Source organism: Pleuronectes platessa, chromosome 4 (genome assembly GCF_947347685.1).
Source record: "Pleuronectes platessa chromosome 4, fPlePla1.1, whole genome shotgun sequence".
Classification (NCBI taxonomy): Eukaryota; Metazoa; Chordata; class Actinopteri; order Pleuronectiformes; family Pleuronectidae; genus Pleuronectes; species Pleuronectes platessa.
In genome coordinates, this window is record NC_070629.1 from 2,582,129 (window position 1) to 2,594,548 (window position 12,420).

At 40.4% G+C, this 12,420-nt stretch overlaps 1 protein-coding gene across 4 annotated transcripts in view; it reads left to right on the plus strand.

Moving 5' to 3' along the window:
* The window catches only part of pdzd2 (PDZ domain containing 2), a 45,251-nt gene that overhangs the window by 13,406 nt on the left and 19,425 nt on the right, over positions 1-12,420 (plus strand). For 3 of the 4 annotated variants that reach the window (XM_053420426.1, XM_053420424.1, XM_053420425.1), the window contains exons 4-10: positions 2,681-3,194; positions 7,851-7,996; positions 8,378-8,510; positions 8,961-9,113; positions 9,664-9,763; positions 10,123-10,271; positions 11,061-11,180. In XM_053420426.1, the coding sequence (XP_053276401.1) occupies positions 2,681-3,194; positions 7,851-7,996; positions 8,378-8,510; positions 8,961-9,113; positions 9,664-9,763; positions 10,123-10,271; positions 11,061-11,180 (1,315 nt within the window). The remainder of the gene's footprint in view (positions 1-2,680; positions 3,195-7,850; positions 7,997-8,377; positions 8,511-8,960; positions 9,114-9,663; positions 9,764-10,122; positions 10,272-11,060; positions 11,181-12,420) is intronic. The other variant, XM_053420428.1, reaches the window with a different exon arrangement.

Genomic DNA, 12,420 nt, shown 5'->3' on the forward strand with positions numbered 1-12,420 from the left:
AACAGGTTGGGATGGTTATGATTTAGTTGACGAACTTTCAATCAATGTGCCAGTTCACAAAAATAACTAGTTCAAAGTTCAGTTCACGGAGATGTAAATGAACTAGTTCACGTTAATAGTTCATCAATCATGTTTTTAGTTATTAATAGATTGTGTTGGATTATTATCGCTCAGGTCAATTTATCCTGATTGTGGGCGTCACAACCCTAATGTAGGGGAGAGCGGGGTAATGTGAGACATCGGGTAATGTGAGACACCCCCTGTATCTAGGCAACGCAACACATTTGTGGTCATGTGACCATTATGTTTTCAAGCCCCTCCCATTCCCCCCTTGCCATGAAGGAAAAGTTGGTGCTGGTGCTGTGGAAAGTATGTTTTTTCACAAAAATGTGTTCATCAACTGTTGTTTTAAAACAAATTGATTCAGGTAGAAAAACTTATATCATACATGTGGATGAACTTCCAACATATAAAACCATGTGATGGATGCTAGCTGAAGATTAGCCTGAATTGCTAAGAGATGTTTTTTCTAAAATGGTGGCTGTGGGGTAAAGTGAGACATGAAGCACGAGTTAAGTTTAGTCTTAAACATGTTGTAGTGTAATATTACATTTCATATGTTTTATTTTTAATGTCATAAACATTGTAGAAAAGCCATCATGCCAAGAAACTACACCAGGAAGATAACCTGGGGCCAAACACGCCTCGCAGAGATGGAGAGTGTAGCCGCTGAAGTCATGCAAGGAAGGAAGTCCTTAAGAAAAGCTGGAAGGGATAGAAATATTGACAAGACAACCCTCAAAAGATTCATAAAGAAAAAAGAGAAGGGGATGTAAAATCAGTAGCCTGGGGTGCAGTAGCTGAGGTAAAGAGAATATTTACAGATGAGATGGAGGAGGAGCTTGCAAAACACTTGAAACAACTAGCTGACCAGTTCCATGGCCTTGCTCCAGTTAAGTGCTGTGAACTGGCATTTGAATACGCAGAGAAAAACAATATCCCTGTCCCTGCCAATTGGACAGAGAAACAATGTGCAGGCAAGCTAGGGTGTGCAAGAGATCACATGAATCATAATAATCATAAATGTGCTTAATGGACCAATCCCCATGATTCTGTTACTAGTCCGATATAAGTTTTGGAATGTGTGGTTGTCAATCTAGCTGTCAGGATTTTAACAATTACAACCTGTGTTGTTATGGTAGTTTAAAAGTGGAAAAAGTAAGTGGATCACTTTACCCCCTTGATTTATCTGGTGTGTCTCACTTTATCCCTACACTTTTACCACTTTTTACAAAACAATCATATTTTCACTGTCCTTTGTCCTGAAGACATTCTGATCATTTCCATTGCTATGAAACATTCTGAATTAATGGGAAATGTGTACATTTTACGGATATATCATTTTAGCTCGCCTAGAGGGGAGCAAATGTAGAAAATGTCTCACATTACCCCACTCTCCCCTACTGAGCACAACATGTTGATGAGTCATTTTTCATGATGCTTAAATGCAGTCTCATAAACTCTGGAGCGAATCAAACAAGCACTAGGTTACTTCATGTACTGATCAGGTCCTGATAACTTGTGTTGTTGTGTATAAGTTAAAGTGAGAGCAGGTCAGCGGGAAAGCGGAGGAAGACACAGAATCTCCAGCAAGATACAAACCAACCTTCTGATCATTCGAACAGCTGTGGCCCAGAGAGAAACTCTGTATTTTCGCTGTTTGTTTCCACTGTTCTTCGACAAAGTCACTAACCGGCTTCATGTGCACGAGCTGCTCCTGCTCCTCGTATCTGACTGTGTGTTGTTGTGCCAGTGATTGGGGGCGAAGCCCCGGGGCCTGTATGTACGTGTTTGTGTGCGCTGGGAGCGAGGTGGAGGCTATACACACACACGTACATACAGACCCTGGCAGTATCCCCTAGGCATTCTCTCGCTCCTGGTAATTCAAATGATAGCCTATGCGATCATTTAAACAAAAAATTGTTTAACAGTAACGAGACTAGTTATACCATTTTGTTGCACAGTCTCCTAAAATAGCCGAAGTCTGGTGCGCTGTTTTGTGCGTCCCATTCTTGTGAATGCAGTATTTGATGGAATTAAAATTTGTTACAAACATTCACTTGGACCTTAGTCCAAGTGAATGTCAAAGTGAAAATCAAATCTTAACTAGTTTGATTTTGATAGCCAAAGGTCGAGGACAGTGTGACCTCACAAGCACATTCCTTGTAAATGTGATATCTCAGGACCACCATGAGGGAATGTCTCCACATTTGGCACAAACATTCACTTGAACGCAAAGATGAACTGATTAGATTTTGGTGGTCAAAGGTTAAAGGCCAAGTTCATGTGACCTTGATTGTTAAAGGATATACATTGGGAATGCCCAAAACGAATTTTAGTTTATCTGGCATAAAAATTCACGTGGATTATTGGATGACCTGATTAGAATTTGGGGGTCAAAGGTCATGGTCCCTGTGACCTCTCGAACACATGTTTTGTCTTGTGAAAGTGATATCTCAGGAGCACCTCAAGGGAATCATTCAAATTTGGCTTACATGTTCACCTGGACTCACTGATCAGGTGGTCAAAGGTCAAAGAGCAAGGTCACGGTGTAAGAACTGGATTATTATATATGAACTTGTATGTAATGACAACAGTATTCTTTCAATGCTTTTTTCAGTTACCTGGCTGACCAGTGCTGGAATGGAGGCTGTGTCTACCTGATCATGCTGCGGAGAGTCAAACGAAAGGCTCCCCTCCCTCCTTGTGATGTGAATGGCATAGTTAGTACCCATGTCTGCAATTGCAGCTTTGAAGACCAGCAGCTAGGCAGAGCTGCCTCTGAACCCTCTGACGCAACAGCAAACTGCAAACGCACAAGAAAGTTTGGTGTCATATCACGATCATCCTCTAACCGAGACAACAGGGACTGTACTGACTCAGAACTCCAGAGCTGCTACAATGGTTACGATTCTTCTGTTCCCACTAATGCAGAAGTCCGTTCTCCAGGCACTGATGCAGGTTACATCATCTCCACACATACACCCACAGAAGAAAGCCCAGAAACCTTTCTTCAGGTGAGAGCACTTCCTCAGCATCTGCATAGTGGAGGCACCGCCACCCTGCCAGTGAGGTGTCACAGTCAGCCGTTGAAAAGCAAAATGGATTCATTCAGCAGTGATTCTTCAAGCCAGGTGAGACCCTCATACAGTGCTCAGATAAAATGGACAATTGCAGCGTACGTTGTGGCTCTCTCACTTCCATATTAATATTAATATTAATTCCAAAGAACCAGGATTTATTTCTAAATTGACACAAATGATTTTAAAATGTAATTTCTGCATCACATTTTCATGAAGTTTAAGATAAAATTCCTTCAGTCAAGATAAAGCTTAAAAACAGATGAAGTGATTTTAAATAAGTTCAAGCATTATTTGTTTAGTAAAGTAAATCTCAGAGAGCAAAATCACAAAGTTTAACAGTTGTTAAAGAATAAACAATAAAAAATTTAAAAAGAAAATATTAGTTTTGAAAAACTAAATAAGAAGAAGGATGAGAGGTGAAAACAGAAGTAAGTGCCATTGCCTATGTACCACAAAGATAAATAGTAGAGACAGTTTGAATAAATACATTTTAAGCTGTTTTATAAAGGCATCAAGAGAGACCACAGGTCTTGTGTCTGCAAGAGGGGTGTTCCAAAGTGTCAGAGCAACAACTTCAACTGCACAATCTCCTTAGTTTTTTTAATAAAGTGCAATGCATAACCAGTTAGCCCTGGTCAGAAGACCAACTGACTATGTACAATCAGGAAGATAAAATAACTCATTTTGTATTTAAAGTTCTGGGAGGACGTTGCCCAATCTCCAGGTGCCCGCAACAGATAGCAGCTGAACAATAAAACCTTCATTATGAATAAATAGCACATGACACACACACCCAATGGGCAACCTTAAACACAACCTCTGTAGTCTAATTTGTCCCACCTCATTTCATAATTATTCAACTTTTCTACACTTCTCATAATAACTTTTAAGTTCTCTAAATTTGTGTTTTGTGCCATTGATTTATTCTAGAACTATGTGCAGCACTCTTTGCTAGGCTCTTGCTTTTCTGTCTCTCTCTCACTCTTCATCTGCACCACTAGGGTAAATTGCACATGGATGGGCCATCAAAACATCTAAGAGTTGTTACAGTACTCTCAGGCAACCATCGGGCATTGTTTCGGTGTGAACGTTTTATTGAGGGTCATGCAGTTCTCAGCAGGCATTGAGACTGCACTCATGAAAGAAAAAACTGCATGCTGGACTGCATGGACCCTTCATGCACTTGGTAAGAACCAGATCAAGAGAGTACTACTATCATGTTCTGGTTATTTTGCACAAGGCTTCAAAAAAGACTTGATCAAGGTTCAGGAAAGGTTGTAGTTTTGGCGATTTGAATTGTCTAGACCGAACACTAAAAGCATAAATCATGCTCCTGATGCTCCAGATATTGCAGAAAAACTTGAGTGAATGCTTTACATTCAAAAGACAAGACATATTTGGTCATGTAAGTTAGCTGCGTCCCAAATTTTGCACTGACATGGTATAAGTCAGGTTTTTGCCAAAATTATTACCGTGTTCTTTTATTTCCCTCTCGGTTTAAACCTAACTCTACTAACTCCAAACTAAATTGGAAGATGAAGCTGTGCTAGAGAGAAATCATAAATAGCATCAGAAAAGTTAGCTCTTTCTGTCATTCAACTTCACGAGCAACAAATCACTTCTGCACACTGTAGGAGTGTACATGGCATGCCCAATGTCACCTGTCACAGAAAATAAGTTTGAAGTACACCACATGGGTGTGTGACTACACTACAACAAGAAAGCACAGAATCTAAATGGTTATGTATTCTGATAATTATTTGTAACAAATTGTTTATACTAATCACTAACACAAACCATGTAAGAAACATGCTCTCATTAAAACAAGAATAAACAGTGTTCACTGAATGAGGAGTTCCATTTCCTCTCTCAGACAAGCTGGACAATGGAGAGCCGTGTTATTTCCTAATGTCAAAGTTCAATCTGATTAAACAGCAGGAGTTGGGTCAGTTGGCCACTAGAGGTGAATGTGTCTCACCCTGTGCCAGGTGGATAAAAATGTGGAATGAAGTTCAGTCTGATTGTCCCATAATACATTACATTAACTTACATGCCAAAACAATTAGTGCTTTCAACTATTATGGAATACTGAAGGGGTAATACTGAGGGTAATACTGATCAAGCAATGTTTAGAACACTGGCGGCACCTTTTCCAATAAAGAGACACATACCAATTAAATCTAATAATTACAAAAGACAAAAATAGTTATCTTATTGATTATCACAGTAAAATTATCCTTACGTAAGCGTTGTGTGCATCATAGCTCCCAACAATAACCACCACTGTACAAAACTCAATTCTTCTCAATGCAAGCAGCCTAGAATAATGCATGTCTAGGTTTCGCTAGCGCTGCATAATGTCCATCTCTTAAGAGTGACACTTCCTCTAAAAAAAGAAAATCATAGAACAGCTGTACACACCACAAGACCAGGAAATGTTGCAGTCACCAGCTGTTCAGACTGACTATTGGCAACGAAAGTTGAAAACACACAAATAAAAAGATTAAGATGCATTTATTAGTCCCAAACACATGCACAAACACTCATGCAGGTAGGGAAATTTAACCTCTGCTTTTGACCCATCTGGTGCATGACACACAGAGCAGTGAGCAACCATGTACGGCGCCCGGGGAGCAGATGTTGGGGGAGTAAGGTGCCTTGCTCAGGGGCACTAGACAGGGTAGGGAGAATCCTCTTGGATTTTTGGACAGATCAATCCAGGTTCTTCTTTTTGTTGTTTCTCCGTGGAGTCGAACCAGAGACGAACCAGAGACCTTTCCTGCCCATAGTCCAAGTTTCTGCCACTAGTCCACTGCCTCAAATGTGCTTTTATAATCAATATAGGCATTTTGAGTGAATGGAGACAGATCATCAATCAATTGTATTTTTATAGCACATGTTCACAAATCACAATTTGACTTATAAGGCTTTAACATGGTTTGATATTCCTCTGTCCTTAACCCTCAACAAGCAGTGTTGTGCAAGTTTACACCTCTCATGAACTAGTTCAAATTTCATAGTTCACCATTTAAATTCTGAACTAGTTCATAGTTCAGTTAATTTCATAGTTTAAAGGTGGAAAGTGAGACTGAAAGACCTAACTTGTTCTGCCCACTAATTAATGCATACCGCCAGTTGATGTTATCGACCTTCTAGACCTTTAGCAGCATAACTAAGAACAGGTCTAAGACAAGCCTGGACCAGCTCTAACTATAAGCTTTATCAAAAAGGAAGGTTATAAGCCTAATCTTAAACGTACAGATGGTGTCTGCTTCCCGAACTGAAAGTGAGAGATGATTCCACAGGAGAGGAGCTTGATAGCTGAAAGCTCTGGATCCTACTCTACTTTTAGAAACTTTAGGGAAGACAAGTAAGCCGGAATTCTAGGAGCGGAGTGCTCTAGTGGGTTGAGGTAAAATGGCGCATATCATACAGACATGATCCAAGGAAGACAAGATGAACAGTGAGCGAGAGAAGGCATGTGTGGTGTGAGATCTGTGTCAATGGCATGCATCTTTAGTGCATGAGAGTTGTCAGCCTATTTTATTGGGTAAAATATTGATGTTAGGCCTATTTGTTGAGCTGCTGACTCTGTTTGGGGAGTTTTTCCCCATACTGTACTGAAAACAAACTCTACCTGGTGTACCTGGCTGAGAGCCTAAACGTGTGGATGAATAAGCAGGAACGTAGCCAAGTTTTGAGAACTGGTAACCAGTAGACAGTCCCCCATCATTCAAACAAAAAAGTATTTTGGAGGCCCCAAAGCATTAAGGTTTTTTCTGCATATGTCCACTGCACATGCTACCAGAACCCATAGATACCTTCAGATGAAGACATCCATGGTTTAGAAGAAGAAACTTTGATTTAACCATTGTCATCTACATGACTACATGAAAGAGTTATTAGTTTTGGTTATATAATGTCAAGCTTGCAGGAGACTGCAACACATTGATTGTAGTGGATGATAAGTAACACATTGTTGGATCCAAAAAAACCTGTTCCAGTAGAGATGACAAATCTGTGTACAGAAGTCTAAGAGGATAACAAGTATCCCAACCTTGCAACAACTGTTATGATGAAAGCGAGAGTGATGGGACAGTGATTTAGCATGTGGGTTAGAGGATTGGGAACGACATCATGACAGCAGAAAGTCTACTCATCTTTCTCCTCAGACTAAAGACACATCTCTTTCGACTACACCTTGGATTAAAAAAATAAAATAAAAAAAATAAAACTATATATATTTAGTGGCACTTATATGGCACTTACAGCACTTTGCAGTTTTATTTTCTTGAGGCAAATTGTACTTACTTGATTCTTGTTGTTCTGGGTTTGCACCCTCATGGTTGAATGCACTTATTGTCAGTCGCTTTGGATAAGAGCGTCAGCTAAATGAAATGTAATGTAATGAATGTTCATCATTATAGAGTTTCTTTCATTCAAATGGTGACTCACTGACTGTATGACTCCAGTTGCAGACACACACACACACACAATATTATCGTTATTATTATTATTATTATTATAACCTGTTACCTGTACAAGGCACACAATGCGATAGTGGCAGACTGTGGGTGCAGTCTAAGGATTAAGCTGTCTTGGCTTTTCTGTCACATTTTCATGAATTCAATTTGGTTAAATTGATGTTTTCAACTTCATGATGTATGATTTATTGATATATGTGTGTTTATTTGTGGTCTTTTGCAGCCCAGAGATGGCAGCCACATCTGGAAGATGCATCTGGTGAAAGGTCAGGAAGGCCTAGGAATACAGATAACAGGGGGGCGGGGCTCCAAGCGCTCTCCTCAGGGCATCATTATAGCTCATATAGAGGAGGGGGGCGCCATTCACAGGTATTGCTACTTTTCTTTAGTACTCTGTGTGTTTGTCTGTGTGTCTCTTTCTGCATTCCCCAGTGAATCATAATGAGTTTGACAGTATATGAGCTCCTGCCTTCAGTAAAATGTTTAGCTGTTTTCATTGATTATTTAAAGTTAATTTCTAAATGTTTGAATTGTTTTGCTATAATCTAAATTCTGTTTTGTATTTTCAAACTTTTCTCACCACAAAGTCTCTGGGAAATAATCTGCCTTGTACCCATACACTTTAATTATATTAATGTTTTCAAGACATTTTCAATTTGGAGTTCAAAGGATTAAAGAAGAGCCGATGTGTGTGTGTATGTTTGTAGAGTATAACATATGTTGGTCTGTTTAAATGTGTGTGTGTTTCAGGGACGGGCGTCTTCATGCTGGTGATGAGCTGCTGATGATAAATGGTCAGTCTCTGGTAGGTCTCACTCATCAGGAGGCTGTCGCTATTCTCCGCTCTACTACTGGTCTGGTCCAACTGGTGGTGGCCAACAGAGTAAGCGTGCACAAACACACACACACACACACACACACACACACACACACACACACACACACACACACACACACACACACACACACACAGCTGCTATAGGACCACAGTACAACGACAATGGACAAAAACAAAAGACAAACTAGATGAGTTATTAGAGGGAAACAGAGCAGAGTGGCCTTCTGCCAATAAATTGTTCCTGTTTTATGAAAACAACATTTGCTGTTTTACTCTTCTGAAAACTGTATTTTTTTATATTGGATTCATGTGGGTCGACGAAAAGGAAACAGTTTCTCCTAATGTGTTAATAAGTCCTACAAGATGCAAGTATTCTTTACTAGTCCTGCTAGATATTGCCAATAAACAAATTTAAATGTATATTTTTACCATACACATATACTACACATGAGTTTCGACCCCCTTGATTTTAACATACATTTACATTCCCTGCAGGAGGAGTCAGAAGTGGGTTTTGAGCGTTTCCCTTCCACCAGTCTGCCAGACCTGGTCAGCACCTGCAGCTTCTCGTCCTCTCTGTCTCACACTGCTGTCCCGCGTTCACCTCAGATTTCTAACAGCAGCACAAATCTGCACAACCCCTTCCTGGTATAGACAGATATGTTCTAGTAGATGTTTATGTAACTGTGGGTGAATGTCTTTGTTGTATGTAAATCGATCCAGCCCACAAAGCAGAATTAATGAGCACCAGGGGGTATTTAGTGTAATGTGGTCAAAGGTTGTGATGACAGCTGGACAGGTCTTCCTCTCCTCTCACTATTTTCAACACTTCCTGAGCCAGATGGGAGGCATAATCCCTCAAGTGTGTTCTGGGACTGCCCTACTTAATCCAGATGGAGGCGTAATCCAGATGTATTTTGATCACAGGACTGAACCTTCTCAACAGATTCCTTTGAGTACAGTAGAGAAGCGAAGAACTGTTCATCTGTAAACAGCACAGGGCTAATGTACCAAGGTCTATATAATATAGGCTATATTCAGACTTAATTACATGTGATAATCTAGTCATGAAAATGATTTATACACTGGGAAATCTATACAAATTGTTGAGTGGCTTAATTATAGTAATATCAGATATCAGAAAATCCATATCTGTTTAACATGAGATTTCCTGAAAATTTCCTTTGTCACCTTGCAGTTATCTAACCTTGAAAAACTCGAAGAACAAAGTAAGGTAGAGGCACCCAAAGGATCCTGCAGCAGCCTCACACCCATGAAGCCCTGCAGTCGATCCCAAGGTTGGTACCTCACAGTAGCAGGTTATTAGCACCAAAATCCTTAAAAATGTAATCAAACCAATATCCGAGTTAGGCTTTACAAAGTACTTTTAAGCAAAGAAATCTCTCTGTTTTCAGAAAAAATTGCATTGCTCCATGAATAATATTTGATAGAGACGGAAACTGTACTCATTTTGTTGGAGGTGATTTAGGGCTCTTTAGGGTTGCCCCAGATAGTGAAAGCAGCACTTCCTTTTGTATGGTATTTTATTGACCTTATTCACTTTGCGTCTAACTTGGATTTTTTTTATTTGAAGTCATACATTGAAGCATTGCTGCTTCTATGCAGTGGAATGACATTATTGTATTTCCTGGATCAGGGGGGAGCAGTCGCCTGGAGTCAGTGGGTGAGGATGATGAGCTGTTTGTGGAGAACGGTGTGAGCAGCTGTGAAGTTGTCGAGAAGCCTCCGCCTGGCCGACGTAAACACTCTCTACCTCAACAACTAGATACTGCTGGACTGAGACAGGTCAGTGGACGCCTCCCTGCTGCCACTCCGATTGGTATATCATATGTAACGTCCAAACCACACTCATAATTCATTAAGAGACTAAGTACAGTCTTTCTGAATCAAGTGACTGTTTGTGCTTTAGACCATTAGCTTAGATTATCAAAGGCCTTTATTACAAAGCAGTTGTCCGCTATTTCTGTCCAAGATGTTAGTTTAGCAAGATAAACCGCAGAACGACCTGACAACAACGCTGAAAAAACAAGACTGCTCATAAATTTCTACCTTGAATGTCAAGGCCTGATTCATGATTTGTTAGAAAACACTTGCAACTCCATCTGATTAGTAAGTGACAGTAAGTAATTCCTAGTGACAGAGACACATTATATGTAAGTTACATGTATTATGGTTGAAGAATGATGTTTGGTACACGTTGCACTACACACACACAAACACACGCACACACACGTACACACACACACACACACACACACACACAAACGCACACAAACGCACACCCACACACACACACACCAGAACAAAGCCTGTTCACTCTCTTTCATGACAACAATGACAATGAGAGCTGCACTAATCACATATTTGGATAATTGAGGGAGAGAAATTAAAATAAGGCGACAACATTAAGAACCTCAGCCTCTTAGCAGCTGTAGGTGTGAAGTCCCTACAAACAAGACACGAGTCATTTTAAGTCATCAAGCATCAAACCATGAGTACAAATAAAAGAAAATGTTGTTTTTACAAGATAAATTTGACATATTATTTTGCTTTTTGTATCCATCACCTTTTCAGGAGTATCAGATAATTAAGAAATCAGCCCGCTCCCTGAGCACTGTTCAAGTGGAGTCTCCATGGCGACTGGCACAGCCATCTATTATCTCCAGCATAGTCCTGATGAAAGGCCAGGGCAAGGTGAGTGCACTCCTTTGACATGTAAGTGAATAAAGCTGTACTCCATTTGTGTGTATGTAAGCTCACACAAACAGACCACCGATTGTACAACCACAGTGTGTAAAATCGCAACTATCACTTCAATTATGTTTGATCTTTAATCATACCCTTCCTTACCGATTACAATAGTGTTCTGCTTCCAACATAAGCTTCATATAGTCATTTGACGCATAAATGTGGGATTCATCAATATGTTTGTACATTAATTTCTCTCTACTCTATGAACAATTTTAGAACTTCCTCAGACCATGCGTACGCACAAATGATGAAGGCCCAGCTGTCCTAGTAAATTTAAACCGACCCCCTTTAGCACAGCAATAACCTGCGGGAGGAACTCCTCTGTGTGTGTGTGTGTATGTGTGTGTGTGTGTGTGTGTGTGTGTGTGTGTGTGTGTGTGTGGGTGTGAGTGTGTGTGTGTGTGTGTGTCTGTCTGTCTGTCTGTCTGTCTGTCTGTCTGTCTGTCTGTCTGCTAATCTCTGTCTCTCTTAACACACAAACTGATAATCACATGTATTCAGTTATTTATAGTGATCATATCTCTGAATCGTTCCGGTCCCTTTAACCCTGATGTCCTGGCGCAGGTCAGAGGAATCAGGAGGAAACAGACTCCGACATAGACACCGACAGAGACTCTGACACAGGACGAGCGTCTGTTCTGATCCTGGAGCTATAATTATTCAGCGGAGTTAACATCCAGTCATCCACTTTTTGATGCATCTAAGAGAAATGTCCACATCTCTATTGCTCAGCTCTATGCAGGACACAGCATTCAGCGGTTCAGTTATTACAGCCCAGGTTGAATTTAAACATCGTCACTCCGGAGGAAATGCTACAGGAAAGTTTGTGTTTTGTGTCTTCCACCTTTGTGGCCTTCAACTTCTGCTGTTGTGATTTTCTTTTGTTTTTGACTTTTTGGGGGGGTCTCTTAAAACTTCAACTCTTCATTACACCGCTCTCTTCATGACCAACGGATTTCCTTATAGGGAGAAATAGAGGCGTGGCAGTATGGTAATTGCAGAGAGAGGACACGCATCTGTCAATTTAGAATGATTCAGATTCCCAAACATACGCATGGTGGTGAGAACAAAATCGGCTGGTGCGCACATGTCATGATCTGGCACCGATTTTGCGTAGGCACTTATTTTCTTACTTAGTCTGCGCACAAGTTAGTAAATGGGGCCCAATGTCACTGTACACACA